This window comes from Lontra canadensis, unplaced genomic scaffold (assembly GCF_010015895.1).
Source record: "Lontra canadensis isolate GAN:19392208 unplaced genomic scaffold, GSC_riverotter_1.0 scaffold78, whole genome shotgun sequence".
NCBI classification, from domain to species: domain Eukaryota; kingdom Metazoa; phylum Chordata; class Mammalia; order Carnivora; family Mustelidae; genus Lontra; species Lontra canadensis.
Window position 1 is genome coordinate 6,861,256 of NW_022631072.1, and position 25,671 is coordinate 6,886,926.

General features: G+C 38.5%; 2 protein-coding genes across 3 annotated transcripts in view; one reads left to right on the forward strand and one right to left on the reverse strand.

Moving 5' to 3' along the window:
• Window positions 1-25,671, forward strand: part of ARHGEF33 (Rho guanine nucleotide exchange factor 33) — a 116,380-nt gene that overhangs the window by 77,103 nt on the left and 13,606 nt on the right. The window lies entirely within an intron of this gene.
• The window catches only part of SOS1 (SOS Ras/Rac guanine nucleotide exchange factor 1), a 149,225-nt gene continuing 127,394 nt past the window's right edge, over window positions 3,841-25,671 (reverse strand). Inside the window, exons 18-23 of one of the 2 annotated variants that reach the window (XM_032881959.1) lie at window positions 18,693-18,865; window positions 18,356-18,472; window positions 16,857-17,121; window positions 11,486-11,530; window positions 9,659-9,777; window positions 3,841-8,802 (exon numbers count right to left, since the gene is read on the reverse strand). In XM_032881959.1, coding sequence (XP_032737850.1) covers window positions 8,311-8,802; window positions 9,659-9,777; window positions 11,486-11,530; window positions 16,857-17,121; window positions 18,356-18,472; window positions 18,693-18,865 — 1,211 coding nt within the window. In that variant the 3' untranslated portion in view covers window positions 3,841-8,310. The remainder of the gene's footprint in view (window positions 8,803-9,658; window positions 9,778-11,485; window positions 11,531-16,856; window positions 17,122-18,355; window positions 18,473-18,692; window positions 18,866-25,671) is intronic. The other variant, XM_032881960.1, reaches the window with a different exon arrangement.

Consider the following 25,671-nt stretch of genomic DNA (forward strand, 5'->3'; position numbering starts at 1 on the left):
AGCAGGGAGCCCATTGTAGGACCCGATCCCAGGACTCTGGGATCATGACCTGAGCTGAAGGCAGATGCTCAACTGACTGAGCCACTCAAATGCCCCTAGACCAAAGTTTTAAACATCTGTATAAGAACATACGATATGATCTAGGCAATGCTGAAAATGTTGTTTTTGGGGGTTGTCAGACATGCAAAATAGTCAAGATTTTTCTACCCAAATCGCTTGTTTTCCAAAACTTGTTTTCAAAGAGCTTATGCATGTGTGATCTTGGTAAGTCATCTAAACTTGTTTCTTTTCTGTAGATTTTTTTCCCTCCCTTCTTGCCTCATTCCCTTCAGAGATAGTAGCATTAAATGCTCATACTTCTTAGCAGGAATACTGAATGTGTTTTCTTTCTTCCTCATGTATTTAAAGCTATTCATCTGAAGGCAGTGGGATCTACTGTGAAGGCCCGTTGCCGGATACCATCTGTGTTTCTAAGTAGGTTGTTTCCATTCAGCACTAGGTCACATCCCCTCTCCTCATTATCACACTTTCCAACTGGGGCAAACCCTTTAGCATACAAGCATGCACTTATTTCTACCATTTTTTAAGCAAAAGATACCTTGACTGTTCTGCCTGTGCCTTACGTCTCTGCTTACCTTTCCAGGGAAACGCGAGCGGGAACTGCTCCAGTTCTCTGCTCCCATGCTTCATTAGACTCGCTGGGCCCACACCACTCCACTGAGCTGGTTGTGTCCAGTCATCACGGACTTTCCCCTTGCCCGATGAATGGTCCACTCTCCCTGTCAAACCTATTTGACGTGCTTATCCCCTCTTCCTTCTGAAATAATTTACTGGGCTCCAAGGGCACAGACTGCGGTTGGCTTCTGTCTTCATTGGCGGCTCCTTCTTGGTCTGTTTCCTGGTTCTCCCTCCTCCTCCCTCTCTTGTCAGAGGGCCCCGGGACTCTCCTTGACTTAGATCTCTTCTTTCTCCATTCTGTACTTAGCTTCTTTGGTGATCTAATCCAGTCTGCTAGCTTTCAAATATGATCTTTATGAAAGTGACTCCCAATTTTATATCCTCAGCCCAGACTCGTCCCTGATTTCAGACTCCTATCTCCCACCGCCTCCTGGCACCCCTCAGATGTCTGACATATTTATTGAGCTGAATGTGTCCTAGCCTGCTTCAGCTTTACCTTTCCAACTCAGTTTATGGGAACTTTGTTCTTCTAATTGCCAAAAACCTTGAAGTCCTCCTTGACAATTCTGTTTCTTTTTTTAAAATTCTTTAAAAAAAAAAAAAAAGATATTTATTTATTTATTTATTTGAGAGAGAGAGCGCGAGAGAGAGCACAAGGGGTAGGGAGGGGCAGAGGGACAAGCAGACTCCCCGCTGAGCACAGAGCCCATTTTGGGGCTTGCTCCAAGGACCACGAGATAATGACCTGAGCCAAAGTCAGACGCTTAACCCACTGAGCCACCCAGGCACCCCGACAATTCTGTTACTTAAGCCCCATGTTCAGTATCTCAGCAAATTGGATGTCTCTGACCACTTCTCACCATCTGCACTACTATTATCTTGACCAAGCTGCCTTCTGTCAGACTAACCTTCCCACTCCCACTCTGAACCCCTAATTATTCTCAACATGGCAGCCAGAGCAAAGCTCTACTCAAATGCTCTATGGGGTCTATTTTAATGGAAGCCAAAGTTATTACAAGTGATCTGGATCCCATTAAACCGCTGATGACCTCTCCTATTCTGCCCACATTCATTCCTCTCTAGGCACAAATAGCCTCACTATTCCTCCTGCCTCTAGGCTTCTGAACTGGCCTTTCCCTGCATCTCAGCATATCCCTTCCTCAGACACTTGCATGTCTCCTTCCTTCACCTCCTTCAAGTCCTTACTCATATGCCACCTTCTCTGAGCTGACTCTGATCATCGCATTTATATACCACCACCCCATCCCTTATATTCCCAATCACCTCGTCCTTTTCTTTGCAACATTCTAACATTCTAACGTATATGCTGTTTCTCATTGTCTACATCTCCTCATTAGATGACTAATCTTATCAGATTAAACAGATTTTTTTTTATTCATTGCTATGTTCCTAGCATCAGAAGTGTACCTGGAACAGCAAATCTTTGCTGACTAGTCAGATGGGCCCCATTAAATGCTTATAATACAGTCAAAACCAAATTGAGAGTGAACATAAAAGAAAGTTGGACGGGGACGCCTGGGTGGCTCAGTTGGTTGGTGGACTGCCTTCGGCTTAGGTCATGATCCCGGAGTCCCAGGATCGAGTCCCGCTTCGGGCTCCCAGCTCCATGGGGAGTCTGCTTCTCCCTCTGACCTTCTCCTTGCTCATGCTCTCTCTCACTGTCTCTCTCTCAAATAAATAAATAAAATCTTTTAAAAAAAATTAAAAAAAAAAGTCGGATGGTAAAGAATCAAGAAGTTATGGGGACTTTAGGATAAAATATCAACCTCTTAAAAGATATCCAAAAGTGGTCAAACTTTGAAAACATATCCCTCATAACTTTAGTTACTTTTATTAAGTACCTATTCTATGAAAGGCATTGGGCTTCACACATATTACCTTTAAACCTCATTGGAGTCCCCCAGTAGATTATTAGCCTCACATATTGAGGAGGAATAGAGACTCAGATTATATAAGTAACTTCTCCAAAGTCACACATCTAGTGAATAGATGTGAATAATGGAATAGTGAATAATGGAACCAGAATGTGAAACAGATACGTGATTCCAAGGCATCTGCTTATTGTGCTCTCCCACAGTGATTCTTTCTTTTCTTTATGAGTCATGAAAGTAGAGAGAGTAGCTTCTAAAAAAGGACTGTATTTTTTTCTTGTCTCTAATGAGAATCAAGAGTCTTAAAACAATAGAATATGCATAAGCTGTTTTGGAATTCTCTGGAAGCCATGTGCATCTGTGGGCAAAGAGCCCGCCCCCCGCCCCCAGTTGTGGGCTATACCCTAGAGATTTAAGTGGTCGGAATGTGTGATGAGCTAACATGATTAAAATAAATAAAAAAGCAAACCACCCACTTAAAATTCAAAAGTGACATTTCAAGAGCAAATTCAGAACCAAGTTGACTAATACCAGTATTAATGTTACTTACCTATAGTTCTTAAATTGATTACCTAGAATGTATTCAATAATACATAATTGGATTTCAGTAGCTTACACATAGAATTTGTACAAATTAATGATTTTGTGTTTTTAGAGTGGGGGCGGTGGGGGGGGAACCACAGATCAATTTTAGCTAGTCCTGAGAGCAGCCCTCTGTACACCAGGAACTGAAGTTGAGTCTGTTGTCTCAGGCACGGAATGGTACAGAATGCTGGCCAGGCCTCACTCCAATTTTTAAAATGAGGGTATTGGAGTGCTAAGTTTTTCATCAATTTTTACATTCTGTAGTTCATCATGAATGATGTCACATTAAAAAATTTGTTCACAGCATATAACCATAAACTACATCTTTTAATGCCAAGCCTGGGAAGGATTGTTAAACCTCAGGCTGCCACATTCCAACAGGTCTCGATAAAACTCGCCTGTCAAGGAACTGTGGTATCTTAACTTTTATAGAATATGTGCTCTCCTGGGCCCTTTGAAACTTCATTCATGTGACACCCAAGGTCACTAAAGTATCAGTTTTCATCCCAAGGGCTTCCCACTCATTAGTCCTAGGGCTTCGGACAGAAGGAAATACTGAACTTTCTCTAAGAAGGCCACTATAGAGAGCAAACTATTTCTGTGTGGGAAGCACAAGCTCAAGGAGAATGACGACTGACACTGAAAGGAGTGCTTTCTAAAATACAAAAATAATACACTTGTGGACTACGTAAGGCATTTTTCTTTATTATTTTTCGGTTGGTTTTAGTAATGCCAGAAAAATAACAGCCATTATTTTCACTTTAAATGCAAACCAAATACTGCTGCACACAGAGTACAAAGATTACCTACGAACATGGTTAGGTACAAAGGCCATAGCAGATGTGTAGACTGCACTTTGTTTTTACATCAGAGTAAGACTGACAGAGCAATTTTTTGGACGATTATTTCAGCAAATACCGTGCTACTAAACAAAGGCAAATACACACACACATATATATATACACACAAACACATTTCAACTGAAGTTATACATGTCACTTTGACAAAGGCTTCTTCTCTGGTGAGTTTCACCAGGTATTTGCACCCCAAGGTCCCCTGCCCTGATCCCGCCCCCAAATGCTGACTTGATCTGAAGAAAAAAAATTAGAGATGTTCTTAATTAAAGGCACATTTGGCAGCTACTGAAAGTGGCATGCGTCTGGCACAGGTGCAGCCTCCCTAAAGCCACACCGCATGGGACTTCCATCCTCTGCATCTCTCTTTGAGTGGTGGTCCAGTGGGATCCACCTTTAGCTAACTTGCTTTATAATTGCAGCAATTGGCTACTTAATGCACTATTTTCATTAAAGGCAAAGGGAAATTTGCTCACAGTTGACAGAAAATGCACTTTACGGTGTCAAAAATGGAAAATAAGGCATGAAATTTACAAAACAAGCTACAAGTGCTTTTGTTTAGATTTATCCTATAGACTTCATGCTTCTTAACTAGAGCTCAGAATATTTCATTGGCTCGCATATAAGGGATTATGAAATGATTTTAAGTTAGTAAGGAGATGTTTCAAGAGAAAAATACTGAATAAATGAGTCATCACTTTCCCTTACAAATAATTCTACTGCACAGTTCTTTCAGCCAAACTGACATTAACCTTGTGATGTTTCTTTTACTGGTAAAGATTAACGTGCAACAGGACAACAGTCATACGATATAGGTTAAAAGAGTAAGTGAACCTACCGATAGCAGCAGAATACCAAGAAATAAATGGTTAAATTCCTTTCTTTTTAAATCAGGAGGAAATAAAAGGTTTTCCTCACTATATATACTACACTAATAAACTGGGAACCTTTCCCTCCATTTTCATGATTTGTTTTGCTGAGCCATTTAGAACCGAATTTAAGCTATCATTAAAAGGATGAAATACATGACTAAAGTAAGCTAAACTTGAGAATTAAGATCATGGTCATGGTCATAGATACCAACTAAGTTTTGGTTTGAGTAACTTTCAATTTGTGGAAAAACCCATTAAGGAAGAATTTAGAACCATAATACAGCCTCCAAGTGAAATAGTACTTGTTCACTAGACTGTCGTGTTGATTGTAGTATTAGTGTGGTGTGCTCTTTCCTAAATTAACAACCATTAAAACATTCTTGAGCTGATAGAGCATAGCAACCCACTAAACACATAATCTGATACCCAGCCTTTAATTAAGGAAATTTTCAATGTTTGTATATTTCCTGATAAGTCTGTACTCTTAAAATACATTGGAGGGCTGGCTGGGAACAGTCAATTATCTGTATTTCAATAAACTTAGAAACATGTACTTATCTGTTCCTGTTTTAAAAAGTGCTTAGATGTGAAAAGCCTCCCTTTCTATTGTTACTGTTTATCAGCCCACTTAATTCAACCTTGAAATATTTTTATTTTGTGATCCAAAGATAATGAACCTTCTAAGGACATTTCCATTTCTAAAAGAAATGTCCCATTTTTGGAATGTGGTTTAGAAATAGTCATGCTGCATTGACTGTCTTGTAATGTCCTGGAATCAAAAGCAGAATTTTGTGGTGATGCACTTCTCTTCTCAGCCACTTCTTGTCCCTGAATAAGTATATTTTAGTTATTACAAAGAATAAATTTGTCAGCTAGTTAATGTTTCACGTATGAAGAAGGCAAGGATACAGTTTTCTCACCTCTGTTTAAGGGCGTCCAGTTGGGATTTTTCTAGTCAGTTACCACTGCAGAAAATATTTTTACCCAAATGTCAACTTCAGAATTAAAAATATCCTCTATCCACAATGCTGATGCACAGTGAAGTGGTCTCCTAGAACCACTGGGGTAGGAGAATGGTTCCCTTTGGGAGAAGTAGGATTAGAACTCCAAATCTGACCTTTTCCTCTTTAAAAGATCAGAGGGGTTGGAAAAGCATTATTTTAGGCTAACACACTGGCCAGAGAGAGATTGAATAGGCTCTAATGTGACTTGTCAGGTTCCCATTTGGAGTGGGGTGGGGAGTAATTAAAAAGAGAAGTGATCCATAAGACACATAAAGGGAAATCCTATGGAAAATGAGGGTGATCTAATAAAAAGTCATGGGGGATTTTGGAATGTGTATTATGATTAATTGTAGCAGCACTAGTAAGTAGGCTTAGATTAACACTTGTTGAATGAATGGTCTTATGGACACTTTGTGCCCAAGAGTGGATTTGAAATTAACTTGGGGGGAAACTTTTAAAAGGAGACATTTTACAAAGAGAATGATGACTACCTTAATAGGAGTGATACAGATATTAAACGAAAAAGATTCAACTCTAACAAATAAATAAGAAAGGATATGATAGGATGGATTGCTTAATGATGATGCAATCAACATTCTGGTCTTAAAGGGCTATATGCTGTACTACTGTGATGTACATTACATTTAATTCTCTAATAAATATCACAGGAAATTATTAAAGTATGAGGTTTCCACCATGATGCAGCACTTCTAAAAACGTCTCTGATGGCATAGCTAACAGAACTGCTGAGATGTTGCTTCATTATTCCGAGGACACATGCACATACTGATGAACTGATGACTCCCAGCATGGGGGACCGCACACTCACAGACACTGCCGTGGAGATTCGTACAGCTTTTTCTCTTCAACAAGTTGCATGCATTTCACTCACAGTATTGGTTAGACTCAGAAGATCAGTACACAGGCTTCATGAATAATCCGTATTATGATACTTATGATGTAGGCAGATGTTCCCTTATGAATTGTTTTGATAGAGCAAAGACCTCAAGCAAGGTAGAATGTTTAATATAACTAACAAACTGTATACATGTTGCCTAGGAAATTTAAAAACTTACAAAGTTCTGTTTAAAAGATAACCATCCTATTCTAACCCAATTTTTTCCCTACATACCAAACTGTAACTAGATCATTCTTTAAGGTGAATACATACATCCAGAACTAGAAATCAAGGCGTACCACAATACGTGCTTTTATGCTTAGTGTGTGTGTGTGTGTGTGTGTGTGTGTGTGTGTGTGTTTCAACTGAAAGAAATAAGAATCAACCATTTTCTCCATATAATAATTTAATATATGCCAGCCAAACAAAGTATTTGTATCTTTATTCAATTAAATTAAAACAGACCTGCCAGGTTTATTATATAACATTCACTATATACACATGATTTCGGCAATGCAAGGTAATTCTAGATATGCTGATTACTCAACTATCAGTAAAACATGAACGATGTTAGTGGTGCCCAGCAAGTGCTCCTTTTCACACTGGGTGACTGCATTTCCAGAGTACGGTTAGAGGGACAGCAATGAGCCATGACATGGATTACCAGTAAACTTTTGTGGGAGAAGAGGGGAAAATAACAATCTAGCATAGATTAACAGTCTCCTAAGTGTAAATCGTATACTTGACAGTTACATTTTTTAAAAAGTTCTGTCACCTTAATGACACAAAACTTCTCATTTGAAGGCAACACCACCACGTTTTGTTTGTGTAGGGAGGGTGGATGGGGAAATGCTCTTAAAATTAGTATAATTACTCCTAAAAAAAAAAAAAAAAAGGAAAGAAAGAAAAAAAAAAAAAAGTACCTCTTTGGTGAAGCCTCGGTACCCATTCACTTCACTGTAATAATCTGTAAACAGGACTGCAGCACAGTGCTGGGCCTTGACTCCAACGAGCTCAGGCACCACAGCCTCTCCTCACAGTCCTCTGAATGATTTTTAAGAAAATATTCTAAAGTAGGATGAGTAAAAGCAAAGAAAAACAAAGGAGATGTGAAGATCCCTGTTTAAGATTTCTTTTTAAAAAGTGCATATTTTGAATTACAAAAACTGTCATCATGTGGGCCTGCAGGACACTAGACTGTGTTTTCCATCCCTTTAATGATAAAGATCACTTCACAAAAAGAGGACTCCTGCCTATTGGCTAGAAAAAGTCCCTTTACTTGATTTTCAGGTGCAATCAATCAGTTGTCCAATCTCTCCAGATCAGTCTTTCCAGATTCTACACGAATACCATTTTCATTTTATAATTACGTCTTGGGTAAAATCCACCGTCTTATGCTGCATCTCGAAGGAGAGTCGTTAGTGTTGGGAGCTGTCGTTTCAACCCATCCGCGCTGGCACGTTTGGTGCGTCCATCGCCAGCAATGGATCCGGGGCTGGGAAAACGTCCGTCCTGGAACAGAGAAACTCAGGAGGAATGGGCATTCTCCAACAGTGGTGGTCCATCTCTGTGCATGGATGGGTGTGTGTGCTCCCTTTTGTAAGTTTTTGGAGGGAGTTTAGGGATATGCTGAGAAGTGCTTTGTCGTGGAGGAACAGGCGGCCCGGTGATGGAAGGAAGGTCCACTTCTTGTGTCAATGGTGGCGATGGCAAGTGCCTTCTTGTGCCATGAGGAGAGGGTGTTTGAGGAGGAGGTGGTGTAAAAGGGGAAGGGCTGTTTGGGAAGAAGGCATTGCCATGATCGCTTTTTTTGCCCAAAGGGGGAGGCTGGAGATGTAGTGGTGAGCTGGAGAAAACATCAGGTGTCCTCACAGGTTCTCGTGGTGGTAATAAGGGAGGGCTCTCAGGAGGGTCTGATATAGAGGTCCGGTCTGATATTGAGTATCGTGGCGAATAGGCTTTTGACGTGGGCTGCCTAGGAGGAATTGCTGGGGGGCTGTCCAAATGCTTAGACATAATCTAACACAAATGAGAAAAAGAATAAAACACAAACTTATTAATAATTAATAAAAACTTAATAATAATTAGTATAGTAATTGGTAGCACCCTAGGTGTGAATCAGGGAGTTCTGCCATATGTTTTAAATGGGGGATTATGCCAATTTATTGAGGTTTTTTTCCCTCAGTTTTTATTTTTCTCAAAATTTTGTTGTTTGCTACTGCTTACCTATCAATCTAGCATAAAATCATTTATGACTTAAGTTCATTTTATAATTTTAAACTTACTATATTAACATTTTATGATGTTCTGCAAACTATCTTGACTTGTCCAGGTTCTCTGCTCTCTGGACACTCAGAACCAGTGAATCAGGTTAATGGTTGACAAAGAAAGAAGCTAAACAAGTGCAAAAAATGGCTATAATAAGCCTTTAAGGTCTCTTTCAACCCAGAATTGTCATGCAAATCCCATTTATTAGCATGTCAGATTTATGATAAGGGGCTCAGATAGGTAATGTTCAATTTTCACTTAACATAGCGCTTCATATAAAGCTTCATACCTCTTCACTTCTTTCTCTCTGTATAGTCTCTGCTTGAGACATTATTCTTTACAGATTAAAACCGTTTTTTCCTTGACATTAACCATAATTCAGATTTATAAGCGTTTTGAAAACATATAAAAAAAAAACTGCGTTCAGAAAAAAGGAAATAAACAGTACTTCAGGGTAAATCTGTATCTGGCCCTCATCTAGACTCTATTAAGCTCAGCTACCCTGAAGTGTTAGCCTAATCCTGTGGGAACTAAACGAGACACGGGGGCATGATTATCATGTAACCGTAATGACTCCAGTGTCCAGGTAACAGGGCTCTCTACTTACCTTAGATGGTGAAGATTCGGCGGGGGCAGATTCCGGCCGTCTTCGTGGAGGAACAGGAGGGGGGACGGGCACCTCATCAGTACCCTTGGTTAAACTTATAGATGATACTGAAGCAGATCCTGTAGGATGTTACATTTTTTTAAAAGTTTCACAGGAATTTTATTTCATCTATTAATCCTGAAAAGGCTTAGTTGAAACTGCTTATATTTATTAAAAGAAATATACAGAAGTATCAAAAGCAGTTTAATAGACCAATACACAATAGTATTTCCTTTATTAAAGCAAACTACTATAAAGGCATGCAGAAATTTCTCAGCAAGATTTTCAGAAAAAAAAAATGCCTAAGATATTCTGTTATTTTGCTTCTTGAACAAAATAACATTCCCACTGTTAATCTATTATTGGCATTTTTTATTTGGGTAGGATTCTCAGATATCTGGGAGAAACAGCAAACTACTAAAAACTTCTGGAATGGTAATTTTGTAATGGGCTCATTTACTTTCTTTGGTTTTATTAGTATAGAATTTCCCTGCCTTTACTAGATAGTCTTTGGGATTCGTTTCTGATCTTAACTGCTCTCCCCAGGGATTCTCTCAAAGGATACCAGGGAGAGGACTCAGGTGGGGTGGGTGAGTGTCTTTCCTCACTTTGCTTAGGTATAAACTGGCTCTCCTTGGCGGGTGAGCAAAATCAGGTTCATCATACTCTAATCCGAGAAATTTTAATTGTGCTGAAGCTATTTAAGATGACGGAGGCAGCCCTGATAAAAACAGAAATTACACTAGAATCTAGTGAACCTGATTTAAGAATAAGCTGAGGAACTGGCACAACAAAGGTAAGTAAAGCTTCTAATTAGAACTTATCCTACAGACATTTATGATGACGAGGGCATAATGTAGGCATAAAGTCATTACATTCTGAAAGACAGCATTTATGTAAGTTGTTAGTTTGTGAACAGTATAAAGAAGATATGAAAAAATACATAAATGATCATTCAGGACTATACTTGGCAGGTTCTTGTTTTCCTTTAAGCATCGACAGCTTTTATTTTATCAGTTAAAACTTAAAATATAGAACTTAGAGAGTACTTTGTGTACTGGTATTATTCAAATGAGCAACATTTTGATCACCTACCTTTTTTCTTAAGAGACTATATAGTAAATTAATTTAGCTTATAACTAATGTTTTCCATTGTATATATTTTGAAATCATTGGTATGAAGGACAGCAAAACCACTAATTAGCTTAAAACTTAAAATCATTTGGTGAATTGTTAGTTGACTTTAAAAATAAAAGCAAATATCTACAGTGGAACTTTATTTTGCTTAACAGTGATGAATATTTAGGCCGTATAATTTAAGGAGTTACAATGATAAGGTAGTTCTTCTAACGTCAAGTAATAGTCATTTGCCCAGAGTTTGTGCCGTCGCCAGGCTAAGTGCACGTTGTGATTCTGACGCCGCGGCAGCTGCCAGCATTCCCATACGCGCATGCATGCTCTTGCTGTTTGTTTGTTTTAAAGATGGGTGTTAAAATAGATTTAGAACTCTATAGTTGGAAAAATGAAATGGTTAAATGTGGAAGTCGCCCATATAAAAATGTTCTTTTAAAAGAGGAAACAGGTCTTACAAAAAGCATGAAAAGTATCTAAGTTGAAGCAAATCATTTATGACCAGAAGATAGCACACAAGTGAAGCCTTCACTTCTGATACCGCAAGCAAGGCACCAAGGCTGCCAGACCCAAGAGGAGTTTTAGCAGGAAGGTTACACTTGGTTTGATTTTTAAAGCCAAAGCAAGAATTAGGAGTCTTAAACCAAATATACTAACTTGGGCCATGGGGCAGTGAAACTTGGATAAAGACGGTATCGCTGCCTGTGAAAGGAAACAAGAAAGAGTGGATTTTTTTTTCTTTCATTGATAAATTCAACTCATCTGTAAAAATGCATTTATGATAAAAATGTCATTTTTGTCATTCTAATTGTAAAGAATGGTACAACAGTCTTTAGTAAAAGCTCATGACTTCTTACTTTTGAGAAAAATAAAGAATTAAACTGAGCTAACATTATGTTGGGAATTTTGATGATTCCTTTTAGATTCACTACCTGATGTCAAAGCAAGTAAATGAAAAGCATTCATGAGAAAACTAAAATATGCTCTGTTAGTGGAAGACTTTTAAAAAATGTATAAACCCAATTTAAGCAAAAAATTCAGCTGGACATATAGAAATATGTCATTTACTAAAGGTTATTTTGAAAACTCAACTGTACTAAATAATGAATTTATGTTATGTCAATTGAAAAATAAAAGGGAATTTTTTACTAATATTACTACATATTTTTGAAAATGTTCTTGCAGTATATACTCTCACTGCAAAATAGTTACAGCTCTGGATATTACAAAACAAGCTTGGAAGTGATATAGCCCTTTCCTTCTATATTCTTGAATATTTAAAAAAATCAATAAATATTTGGTGCTTAGGCACATTTTACACAGGAAACTCACTGACAAATTTAGAATGTTTAATTTCAACAGTATTAATTCTTCTAAAAAAAAAAGAATTGAAAACCATAAAAGCCAAAGCCCCAAGAGCACTAAAGTAGAAAGGTGAGACAAGAGGCTAAGTGATCTGTACTGGTTCCAAACATAATTGTCAATGTGACACTGCCTCCTATTACCAACATACTGAACCTGTAATATCCAAAGACAAAAATAATTCCTGTAGCACTCGTCTGAGCTGATTTTTTAAAAATTCAGGTTCTTCTCTCTCTCTCTTTGCACAACAGACCATCACTCAAACAATTTGGACCATTGTTTTTTTTCTAGCTGCCTTGAACAAGGATAATTTTATGTTCCAGGTTCAGTGGCAAGACTATTAATGTGATTGCTATTTATATAGATATGGTGGGTTTATTTCCCACAGAGCCCCAATTTCCAGCAACCTATCCCGTTAACCCCCTCTCCTTACGCACGGGTATTTATCTGGAGGCCACAGTTACCAAGGGTAGCAATCCAGCTAATTGTACTAAGTTATCTCTCAGAAGATTATAATTAATTTTTATACTCTTTGATAGTAAATGAAGCTGTTGCTCTGTCAATGATTTGCTCCACTATTTATTAGGCACCTATGATGGAACAAGGATGAAAGGGGTGTATTTACCTATAGCGTTTACCCACTTTATATTTTTTTCCACTTTTCTTGGAAAGGAAACAAATACGCCTCCCAGGAGGTAAGCCTCAAGAGCATGGTAGTATACTTAGTACAAGATGGGAATAAAACAAAAACACAAAGCTCATGACTGCTACAAACTGTAGGCTTTTATTATGATACCTATGCATACACGCCTGTCTATTCACAGACTTGGCTTTGCTCCTATTTATATATATGTATATGGCACAGGTTAAGGTTTCTGTGTTTGGTAAGTTATGGGCACTTTTCTGATTTGTCATTTTAAATGAATTTCTTGGTCTCACTGTCTAGAAAATGCTAAAAAAAAAAAAAACTCCTTTAGACTTATTCATGCTTTAATTAAAAACTATATACTAGAAATTCTATACTAGCTAGGTACTGAACAAATTTACTGATAATGACTTAGGAATGAAGCCCAATTAATTAAAAAAGTAGTATGAATTGTTAGGTTTAAATCCCAGATAAAAGGTCAGTGGTTCTCAATCTTGGCTAAACATTTCAATCCCTCTGGAAAGCTTTAAAAAAAAAATACTGACTTCTTAGTGCCAAAACCAGTCTAATTTAAGTGCAGGCTAGGGATATAGGTTGTTTTTTAAATTGCCCAGGGGATCATACAGTCAGGATTAAAATCCCGTTGAAGATACTTTTCAGTTTATAACTGGGTCCTTCTTGAAAACAGGAACAAGCTCTTCCTATAGGAAAAAATTCTATAAATCACCAATAACTTCTTGAACTCACAAAAGCCTGTTAAATGCAAATGTATCTGAGATTAGAAACCAAGCGCCCACAACAATCTTCTGGGAAAAGCCTTACATTCCAGCTTGAAATGCCTGGAATACCTCTTCTGTGGTCAGAGCTTCCTCTCCTGAGGGCTGGAGCTGAAGCTCATCAGCAGCACGAGACCAGGTGGGACCTCGGGCTCCCTTTCACGACCAGGCCGACCAGGCCGTCTTCAAACAGGAAGGCACCTAGAGAATGTCTTCCCCTCTCCACCTTGTAATGGCAGCGGAAACACGCCAGCAGCGAGATGGGCGTCTGTCCTCAGCACCTCAAAGGTGGAGCTGACCAGGCCAAGTGTAAGGCAGGGCTCTGAGGGGGAGGGTCCTGCACAGGGAGTGGCCAGTTTCCCTCCCTCTCTGTCCTCACCCCAAAGCTTCCCACGACCACTCGTGCCCACCCTGTGGTCCCCTTTGTGTAAACTCCCACAGGACTGTATCTTCCCAATCATTTAGCATTTTGCTGAGCCCTGTGTATCTTCTCTGGTAAAGCCTGCAATCTTACTGAGAGTGAAAATAAACACAGTACAAAGAAAATCATGGCATTAACATTGGTTAAAGCACTTAACTATGATTTTCTTTGTATGATGATTACTTTTCATCTCTCAGAAAGATTATGAGCTTTACCAGAGAAGATGTGATGTGTAAGTGCTTGGCAAAGAGTTAGACAGGCAATAGATACTGGCTGATTAATTAATTATGGTTTTAAAGTAAATTATTTTGAAAGACAAAAATGTAAGAAGCAAAAAAAGCACTATTATTACCGACCAAAAATTCTAATCAAACTTCACCTTTTGAAAAACTTAGGCAATGGAACTTTCTGCTGGTTTGTATTGAATAGAATATGTCCAGATGACCTAAGAATGTAGGCACAGCAGCTCTTTCCTGACAGGCCCTGAGGATCTAGGAATTCTCTCAGTGGGAGCAACACAGTGGGCAAGCTGGGAGCTCCGGCAACCCCCAAAGTCCTAGCAGTTCTGTTAAGCAGAAGTGGGGTCATCAGCACAACCTTGGCTACACAAAGGCCATGGGTAAGTTTTAAGTAAGGGACTGAGCATACAGATGGTTTTATATTATGCCGGCTTCTTGGATTTCAAAACCATTTATTTTCAGTTTTTACTAAGAGCAAAGGGAATGGTAGCAGGAATTTTCTTTATCACAAAGAAAGCGAAATTGAGAAAATCCTCCAAGCTAAGCTTATAAAGCCTAACTCCTGGAACAATGGTTTCTTCACCTTCCAGCTGTTGAATACTGTTCCCTTGCCACATAGGACAGAGCACTGCATTCCTGAATGATTATTTCTTCCCTCTGTGACTAACTGCTTTAAAGATTCAGCACTAGTAGGGAACGTTCATGTGCTTACCTCCCATTTTTCCTACCTCTTCCATTTTTAGCTACTTTTTAAACTGAGAAAAGTAGAATCTGCAATTGATAGCTTTCACATGATTTCAATAATTTATTTATGTGGGAATCTTTATAATATAGACCACAGCTATCTGCACTAAGAAAAAATTCCTGCAAACGGAATTAATAATGATTTTGGGTTGGGTATACTGCAAAAAATGCTGGTTTTATTACTTAATTTGAGAGGATTTATGAATTGGGGAAAATAAATGGGAATTTTTTTTACCTGGTGTGTGTTTGAACTTACCAAAAATACCTGGTAGCTTAGTATGTATATAACGTGACTCCATAATGCCCAGTAGCCAAATAAAGCCAAGATGCAGTAGTTCAAACACACTTTAGGTGGTAAAAAGACAGGACAAACTGCTGGCTAACTAGGAATGTATGTACAACACAGGAATAAATAAATAGGATTCTGGACCAAATCTCCGAAGAATAATTTTAAGTTGATTTTTGTTAAAAAGGGATAGCCTCTGAATTGGAAGAAACCTTAAAATTATAGCTGGATTCCCAGAAGGCACAGGAAGTCTTTTATCTAAAATCAGAAAGCTCACTAGCAGACTGAGATCCCACATTGGATTCCTAACTCCTAGGTCACCCGCTTCTCGACCTCCTTCCCCACGATAACAGCATGCTGTCTCTCGGGACTGGATTCTGCTCTGTCAGTTACCAGCATAGTACCTGATCTGTACATGAGCGGAGACAGCCAATGGGAAGAGTATGTGGAAGTGGCTGAGGAGGGTAAAGGTGATGGGATTCAAGTTTTGATTTAGTACTGAGCAAAGAGAAAGAGATCGTGTGCTCTTAAAGCTCTAAAGCTCCATGTGGTATTGACTAGAAGATGAGTGGAAGCAGGGTGACCTACGTATCAAACACAGCCTCTTCCAAGGGCTGGAGCTGAGCTGTAGTGTTTTGAAGTCACTAGCCATATGTGGATTAATAAGCACGTGAATGTGTCTAGTCTGAGTTGAGGTGTGCTTTAAGTGTGAAATGCATACTGGATTTTGAGGATTTAGAACAAAAAGGAGAATGTAAAATAGCTCAATAAATTTTTATCTTTGAGTTCATGTTGCAGTGATAATACTGCAGCTTAACACACTAAGTTAAATAAAATATATTATTAAAATTAATTTCACTTAATTCTCTTTGCTTGTTTAAATGTGGCTATAGAACACTTAAAAGTACACACGTGGCTCACATTATATTTCTACTAGACAGCACTGATCCAGAAATAAGGAAGGAAGGAGCGATAGTATGCAGTCTGTCAGATCTGTACGGCTGGGCTCGAAAGCACAGGCAGTGCATTAGCCGTGCTATGCTATGCAGTAGCTGCCAGACGGTGGAGACTGAGAAAGGGTTAAGTAGGAGTTTAAATTGGATACTTGCTGGAAAATTTGAAACCCACAGAGTTTGGTGGAAAGGGAAGGATGTACTGAGTAGTATTCAAATATAATATTTTTGGAGGCAGCATTTAAAGAACTGGACTGAAAATCCTTGCAGATTTTAGGAGTTATCTTTGTTTCTTCTAGATACGAGGAACGCATGTTAAATTCACCAGTTGAAAACAAATGCTCAAATCGAGTTTCAATTACCAATTTTGTCACCAGACCTTCTGGTAAAGTATAATAAATTTAAAGAACACTATTCCAATAGGTTTTTTAAAATTTCAAGTTGCTGGGGTTTACAATTTGCTTTATATTTTTATACTATCTTTTGAAATGGTATTTGTCTACAAATTTACAAAAAATAAAAAAGTTATACAGATTCTTTTCACCTCTAGCACATATAATACTACCAATTACTTTAAAGCACTTAGAATATTAGCACCTACTTGAGTGAAAAGGGCTCGAATGATCAGAATCAAAAACGCTGCAAACATCGGTGGTACTAGAAGCACCAGACGCAGGAGGAGGTGTTAACGGTGTTCTTGGAGAATTTGGTGCAGATGCTGTACTTTCTGTTTCACTTTCAGGGATCCTACTATAACTAATTTTCCTTGGCTCCTGCTGCAGAGGTGTGGGATGTCTCATGGTACCTGGTCTTGGGTTTGATGGACGAACACCAGGAGATTTTAGGGGATAGCTATATTTTTTGGGCTGCAGACATAATAAAAGAAACACAGTATTTACAACACCATAACAGAAAGGAAAGTTTTTCTCTATATGCCTGGGTAAAACTCAACTAATATCTAGGAAAACCATAAACCACTACTAAAGAAGTTATATAATGATTAAAATCCAAGTGTCCAAGTTAAAATATTAACATCCCATTTCCATAAAGCCTTGGCTGTCTAAAATGTTAGGCAATGAATTTTTTTTAAATAGCTGAGTTTTAGTCCTAAAAATACCAGAGTATTTGTTATCTTAATATTTTTATCTTAATATTTTTGAATGGAAATATTCCTAAGATATGCTGTAGATTTCTCTGGCTTTTTAAACAGACCTTGTTGAACTAATTTAACCTTGCTGGAAAAGCCAGGATCGTTATTATGAACATGATACCTTACAATGCTGTTAATACTGTGATGTTGGAATCATCTGAGCTATTTATACAAATGCATTAAATTGCTTCAGTTTTCATCTGTGTGTGTGTATGTTAGTTTTGTGAAATTTTCTTAGTGCTATTAGCAAGCCTCTTTGGAGCAAGACTATATAGTATGTCTAATTTGCTGTTTTTAATCCATCTTTTAAAAAACCATTTTAGGCCTTGAGAAATTTTCTTGGGAATTAATTGCATAACCTTTAGTTTACAGAGACTTTGAAATTTATCTTGGTTACTAAGGGAGCCATTTATACTTACTTCTTGATTTTTTTACTTTCTTGTGAACAAGATAGATTATATTCAGACTAGTGTGGTGATGATACTACATGTAAAACTGGCCAGGCACTAAGAAACAATGGAAACTTTACTTTCCCAGCAAAAGCATCTTTAACCAAACTTGTTATTTTTATGGCTAATGAGTCATGGTTAAAAGTTCTCATAAGTCATTACTTTAGAAAAAAGTCATAAATGCATATGTTTATTATAAGTGAATTAGTATAAATTAATCAAATTTCCTGCCCTTACATCTCAACATTTTTGTTTAAAAAAAAAAAAAAATATTTGCCAATTTCTTCATCAGGATTTTTTTTAGATTACTAAAAATGCTCACTTATTTGCAGTCAAGTGGGATATTCCTGAGCATGCTTAATAAGCATTTATTCATTACTTTTATCCATCACATGTACACTTCATCCCTGAATGCCCTCGTGGAAAACTAATCTGCGTAACACATATGGTAGTGATGACCTCACCAGACACAGATAAAAAAACAGAAATGTGAATGCTTACAAATCTTGGAAGAGGCTTAGGATTTCGTGGTTCTATTTCTAGGGATTTGTTGAAAAGATAATCTGTAAATTCTTTTTCCATGATATTTCCCATTGGATTCAAATTTTCAAAGAACCTCTAAAATAAATGCAAAGAAATAAATAATTATTAATATCAAGTATTTAAAATGCAGTTTGAAATTCACAAAAGTAACTTAAGAAAACATTTAACAGTATAAGAAAATATGAGTTATTTTTAGCTTTATTTTCGTTTATCTTCTCTATGAAATAAACCTGCATTTCATCAGCCAGTTTATCAACTTAATTGGAAAGATGCATCCTCAAATAATTCAACTTACTTTGATATCTGATTCTACTCGTAAACAATAAGGCTGATTTTGGTACTGCTGGATCTCTCCTGTTATTTCTGCTACTTTCCTCCTTTTGCTAAAGTTTATAAGCTCTTTTCCATGCCTTTTTAGGACCTCAGGGTTGCCTTCTTCTGTTTTCAAGATATTAGTTAGATAAATTCCTAGAAGATATAATAAAATTATTTTAAGGATAAAAAAGGAACCAGCTAGTTCTTTTTCTTTGTCAGTAATCATAGGCATATTACATTGTACTATCTCAATCACCACAACCAAAGATTTAAAGCACAGATTTCCATTCAATGAGAAACCAGCTAACTAAATATCAAGAGAGATATTTTTATAAGTATCAAATTCTTCTGTGGCACTTAAGTATAATAAATACAGGAGAAAGAGGGAGACCAAGTTTAACAAAATTTAACGGCTTTATCAGGAGGAATAACTCAATTTTCCATATCTCCAAAACCATATGGTATTTGACACAAGTCACTGTCCTGTTAAAGGAACTTTGAGTATAACCCATCACTTAATAACACACATTTCTGGCCAAAGGGGAAAATGTTAAATTAAGGGATCATATTTTCTGCTTACTCAAAGGCTGTTAGGATTTGTAATTCAGACATAGTACTGTTTGGATAGGGTTATTCGTGGGAATGTAGAAGGATCTGCAAGCCTATTGAACACAGTTCTGCATATAATTTATGTCCGTTCTAGTCTTCAGGACTTCTAGAATTAGTCTCATAGTTGGCAGTCTCATAATTGAGCTCCTGTTTCCACATCACCGTAGGTTGTGCACAGGAGGAGGAGGAGGAGAAGGACCCAAACAACAGGCACTTTCATTCTTTACAAGGCCCTCTGGTGCCAGGAGCACCTTAGTTCCTTTCTGTTCTAGCATAAAGGTCCTGGAGCCGACTCTGCTGCTTTCTACTTGTGTGGTCTTGTGCAAGTTGCTTAGCTTCTCTCTGCCTTGGTTTTCTCATCTGTAAAATGACGATAGCAGGGTTGCTTTGAGAAGTAAGTAAGTTTATGTATATGCTTAGAATAGGGTCTGACAAAAGTAAATGCTTAATTAGTTGTGGCTGTGATTGTTGATGCTATTGTTGCTAGTCTTGGCCTATTCTCTTAAGCTTCTGCCTTTTCCCCTAAAGTACTGACTGTGATGCTTTGGGGAAAGAGAGGGTGTGTCTGAAGATCTGAGTTCATTCCCCCAGTACACAAGCACTGAGTCTCTTCTGCACGCCCAGCACTGCATTACGTACTGCAGATACAAAGACGAACGAGACGCACAGTCCCGGGTCTCAAGGAGCTCAGAGCTTTCAATGCGGGCTGCAGTACAGTTGGGTAAGTACTATATCAGTGGTCATGTGTAAGATGCTAGGAGGTCACAAAGGCATGCCTGACTCTGCCTTGGGTCGGTGGGAACAGGAAAAGCATCACAGATGAAGTGATGTTTACAGTAAATCTCAAAAATGAGGTGCAGTTTAATTGAGTGAGATGGAGGGACCCTGTGAGCAGAGTGGCAGCGTGTCTGAAGGCACCGGTTTGTGACGAAGCCTGGGAGGCATGTCCGAGACAGCATGCTGCACTGTACGGCCGGAGCGGACGGGTCTGGTGTGGGGTCTGGGGGAGGCAGCGTGCAGGGTTAGAAGACAGACACAGGCAAGGGCTTAGGAGTCCTGACCCCCCACTGCTACAGGTTGTGCACTGTAGCAGGAGAAGGAGCAGAAGGAACAAAACAACAGGCACTTTTGTTCTGATCACAGTTCAGTGGCCTATTTTCAAATGCTAGAATATCTGGCCACCTTCTTGAAAAGATTAAATGACTCAAACTCAGTGAACAAGTCAGCAATAATGAAACATGACAGACATCAACGCCTGTTTGGTTCTAAGAAGTATCCAGTTTTTAAGTATATTTGTTGGCTCGCTCTTAGCACCTAGGCTACCCTTGATTTGCATTCGTAAGACAGATGTTTCATGTGTTCTCATATGCACAGGCTTTTCATTGTCCACATCTGCCTGTCACCTGGCTCTTTTACTTGCAGCCAGTTATATGCTCCACTACACTCTTCGCATGATGCACTCAGCTCAGTGTTCAGTTGGACACACATAACCATATAGTACGCATATTTCAGGGCAGCCTGGAGTCAACTTTCCATACTGGTCACACACTGACAGCCCAACTGTGAAGGGTTTGTGGGTAGCAGCAGCTGGATTGGATCATGAAGAGCCTTTTTTAAAAAGAGCTTAATTTTTATTCACAGTTAGGAGATTATTAGCATCTCTGCATTCTAGAAGGATTACTCTGGCTGTACTATGAAGCCAAATGGGTTAGAAGGAGTTCAGATTAGAAGCAGGTCAAGCAGTTAGGATGAACGTGGTCCTGGTGAGCTGATGATGGCTGTCTGAGGGTCTCCAAGGACACAGTGAAGTGTATGCGTATTTAAGGGGCAGACTCCACAACAACAGATTAACTGAAGCGGGCAGGGCAGGGACGGGGCAGGTGGGAAGGCGGACTCCGCTCTGCCTGGCTGGCTGACTGGGTGGTGGTATAATGACGGCCCCTGGGAACATGGGGGATAATCAGTTATGGGATGTTGTAGCTGTTGAAAGTATACTTGAATGAAGTTGTGAAAATGCTTACAAGTAGCATTTTGGGAGAGCTCAGGACAGAATCTGGAAGTTATTTTATGACATATTAATGGCTAATTAAAAGGAAAACAAATGATCAAAGAGGTGGTATCCAAATTTTGTTGATCATACACAACCATCAGTAAAAAAAATGTTTAAGCATGGATCCTCTCTCTCTCTCTCTATATATATATATATATAAGTAAAAAATGTATTACAAATGTATAAATAGACCTGAATATCATATACTGTTGAAGGTTAATTTTTTTCAATAGATCATTTTACATACCCTGCTCTGGTGAGAGCTATCTGGGGAGAGGGAAAGCAGAGCATTAGACCATAAATAATGAAGAGGGGTAAGGTTTCACATGGTTGCTGATGTCTTTTCCAGCCTTTCTAGGGAAAAAGTGGCTGCTCAAGGTTCTGGGTTCATACTTCAATTGATACATTTCTGTGATGCAATATTACATTTACTACATGTAATTTATTTATTTTTCTGCTCTTGGAAGAGAGCTTATTGAGGGTAAGACTGTGTTTTGTCTCTTGATTCTTGACACCAAGCCCTGGGCTTGGTATGTAGAGGCATTCAACACTGTTTCTGAATGAATAAAAAGCAGTGCAGGGGCTCCTGGGTGGCTCAGTGGATTCTTTCAGAATAGAAGAGAAAGCATTTGAAGAACAGCTCAGGATGCAAGAGACATAAGAGTCAATCCTAAAACAGCAGGAAACAAGAGTGGAGAGGAAGCAGACTGACAAGAAACAGGAGGAGGACACGAAACTATAGAACTGTATGATAGGAAAGAGCAAAGCCAATGCTGCAGGCTGGGGTGCTTGTGCAGAGGTGAGGCTTGGCTGAAGGAAGAATCTACGTCCTTTTACCTTAGAGGAAATGTTAGTTTGCCTATATATATATCTATAGATAGTGATATATATATGTGTGTGTGTGTGTGTGTGTGTGTGTGTATATATATATATACCACTTTGTTATATGGACAAAAATTGAGATACAGACTCAGTCTGGGAAAAGTGCAGAAGGAGAAGTTGCCTGACTTTTATTCTGTAAATGGTGTAGTGCCAGCAAAATCCCTGCATTAGAACTCTGGCAAGGTGACAGAGGAAGTAAAAGTGTCAGATACTATCCCTGACCCTCCCATAGAGAGGGGGAAAGAATCCAAAAACCCAGTACCCAGAATTAAGGATAAGAATCTGGAAGGAGTTTCTGCAAGCTACGCATATAGATGAGACAGAATTAAGCAGCAGCAAGAACATCTGGCTCTACCCCTCTGGTCAGAACCATGAGACTGTGTGGCTAACCCCAGGAACTGGGGAACAAGATCTTCTTAGAGGTAGGAGAACTGACCTTGAAACAGGAAAGGCTCAATAACCAGGAAGATAAGCACAAACGGGTAGGAAGGCTGGTGGGTGGCTAGGTCTGCACCTAGCAAACTAGCTACATGCTTGTGTTCACTCACCAGATCACACGGCCGAACTTAAAACACAATGCAGTCATACTCTAGAGGTCCGAAACTTTGTTTTTCACTTAACACCATATTATGAAGATCAGTTATGTAAGTTCGTAAGTCTGTGAGAGAGTACTTTAGTGAGTTCAGTTTGTGTGAATCAGTGCTCATCCATCGGGGACGGGATAGCAGGGGCCACACAGGGAGTTGGATGAACAGGCCCTCAAGTTTCTTTTCACCTCTCACAAGTAGTGCCCATCACAAGTAGTGTGACCAGAAGCTCAGTAAGTACACGGAGGGACTATGTAGTTTTCACTTTTTCTAAGCACCTGACACAGCGCCTGACACTTCAGAGGTAGTCAAGAAATATTTGTGTACAGATGCATGAAATGAGTATCAAGCTGACCCAGGTCCTTCCAAGGCTCCCTTGTATGAACTCACACCATAGTCACCACACTTCAAATACACGGACTTTAATACATCTGCTTCTTGATTCTCTTTTTGTAAACTATTTTGAAATTGTTCCTTAACTCCTTATCAAATTGTCTTTATACTCTTTCCTCTTGGAATTGTGGAAGGTCTGTGCATCTTCTGTAATGCCCACATAGGGCACTATCTACATTTCTAGCTTACAAGATCTTATGTAAGATATATTCAATTTTAAAAATTAAATCTGAATCTGTACCTTTTTAAAATTTAAAAAATTTTATTTTTTAATTTTTCAAAGATTTTATTTATTTATTTGACAGACAGAGATCACAAGTAGGCAGAGAGACAAGCAGAGAGAGAGGAGGAAGCAGGCTCTCTGCTGAGCAGAGAGCCCGATGCGAGGCTCGATCCCAGGACCCTGGGATCATGACCTGAGCTGAAGGCAGAGGCTTTAATCCACTGAGCCACCCAGGCACCCTGTACCTTTTTTTTAAAAAAAGATTTTATTGATTTACTTGAGAGAGAGAGAGGGAGGAAAAGGGAGAGAGAAAGAGAGATAGAAAAAGAGCATGAGCTAGGGGGCAGGGAAGAGGGAGAAGCAGGCTCCCCACTGAGCAGGAAGCCCAACACATGACTTGAACCCAGGACCCTGGGATCATGACCTGAGCCCAAGGCATATGCTTAACCAACTGAGTCACCCAGGTGCCCCTCAATCTGTATTCTTATAATTAAAAACAAAACAAAACAAAAAAAAACAAAAAATAAGTTCTACCAGAAAGAGAAAATAAATGAACTCAATAGTTTTGCCAAGAACGTAGGTGGGGAACAAAAAGTTCTCAGGAAAAAAATAAATGAATAATGATAAAAAGTAATACATGATATAGAAAACAAAAGAAGAGAGTAATTATTGTTTAAGATTTTATCTTTTTGGGGGCACCTGGGTGGCTCAATGGGTTAAGCCTCTGCCTTCAACTCAGGTCATTATCTCAGGGTCCTAGAATGGAACCCCGCATCAGGCTCTCTGTGTATCAGGCTCTCTGCGCTTCAGGCTCTCTGCGCAGCAGGGAGACTGATTCCCCCTCCCCCTCTGCCTGCCTCTCTGCCTACTTGTGATCTCTCTCTGTCAAATAAACAAATAAAATCTTAAAAAAAAAAAAAAAAGATTTTATCTTTTTGAAGTAAAAAGCAAAGTAAAACAATAGAAATGGGAAAGATATATTACAACTTAAAAAATAATGTTTTGGTAGATATAACTGACTACTAGTATTTTTAAAATAATGAAATGAGACAACTGTGTAGCAGAAAGCAGAAATAGAAAGAAATTAAGGAAGAAATGAAAATGTTGCTAAAGAATTACATCCTGGGACGCCTGGATGGCTCAGTTGGTTAAGTGGCTGCCTTTGGCTCAGGTCATGATCCCAGCGTCCTGGGATCGAGCTCTGCATCGGGGCTCCTTGCTCCGCTGGGAGCCTGCTTCTCCCTCTGCCACTCTGTCTGCCTGTGCTCACTCTCTCTCTCTGACAAATAAATAAATAAAATCTTTAAAAAAAAAAAAAAAGAATTACATCCTACAAAAGACTGCAGGCCCAGATGGTTTTTCTGTTGTCCTCTTTCAGAGTAAAGGCTAGATCATTTCATGACATTCCAGAACAGAGTAAGATGAAAAGCTACTGAACTCATGTTACAAAGTAAACATAACTAAAATAACAAAAGCTGATAAACATAGCACAAAGAAAAATCTCAGACCAATCTCGTTTATGTAGATGAATATAAAAATCCCAAATAAAATGATAATGAATAGAATTCATTTGTACACTTAAAAGATCAACCTATTATGAATAAATAAGGTTTAATATTAGTAAATAGGAAAGCTCAGGATTAGTAAATCTATAATTTTAATGTGCCAAGCAAGAAAAATTATTTTTCCCCTGCTAAGATGGCAAACTATTATAAAGTAAATGTATTTGCTAACAGAAACACAGAAGGTAACTATGAAGAAACTTTAACATAATAAAAAGCCTCTAATCAAGCAAATAGCAGAATTACACTTATTCCCACTGAAACTGAAATTAAAACAGAACTACCTATTTTTATCATTATTGTCTAATCTTTGTTTGGGAAGGTATAATCAATGTCGTAAAGCCTAACACAGAAATAAGATCAAAGGAAGAGACATGATTAAATATTTAGAAAATTTAAGGAAATTAAAAATTCTTAGATTTAAGGGTAACTGATTATTAAAAAATGAATACCATTCACAACCAAAAGTACTTAGGAGAAAGTTAAGTATCATAAATGTTCTTTCCAAATTAACTGATAGACAGTTGTAACTGTATTTTGGGGAATTATCACCCTTCCCCATTTTAAAGTTCAGAGACAAAATTGGCAAAGAAAATACTGAAGCAGCATTGAAGAACCAACTTTGTCATATATGAATAGCTATAAAGCAAGGT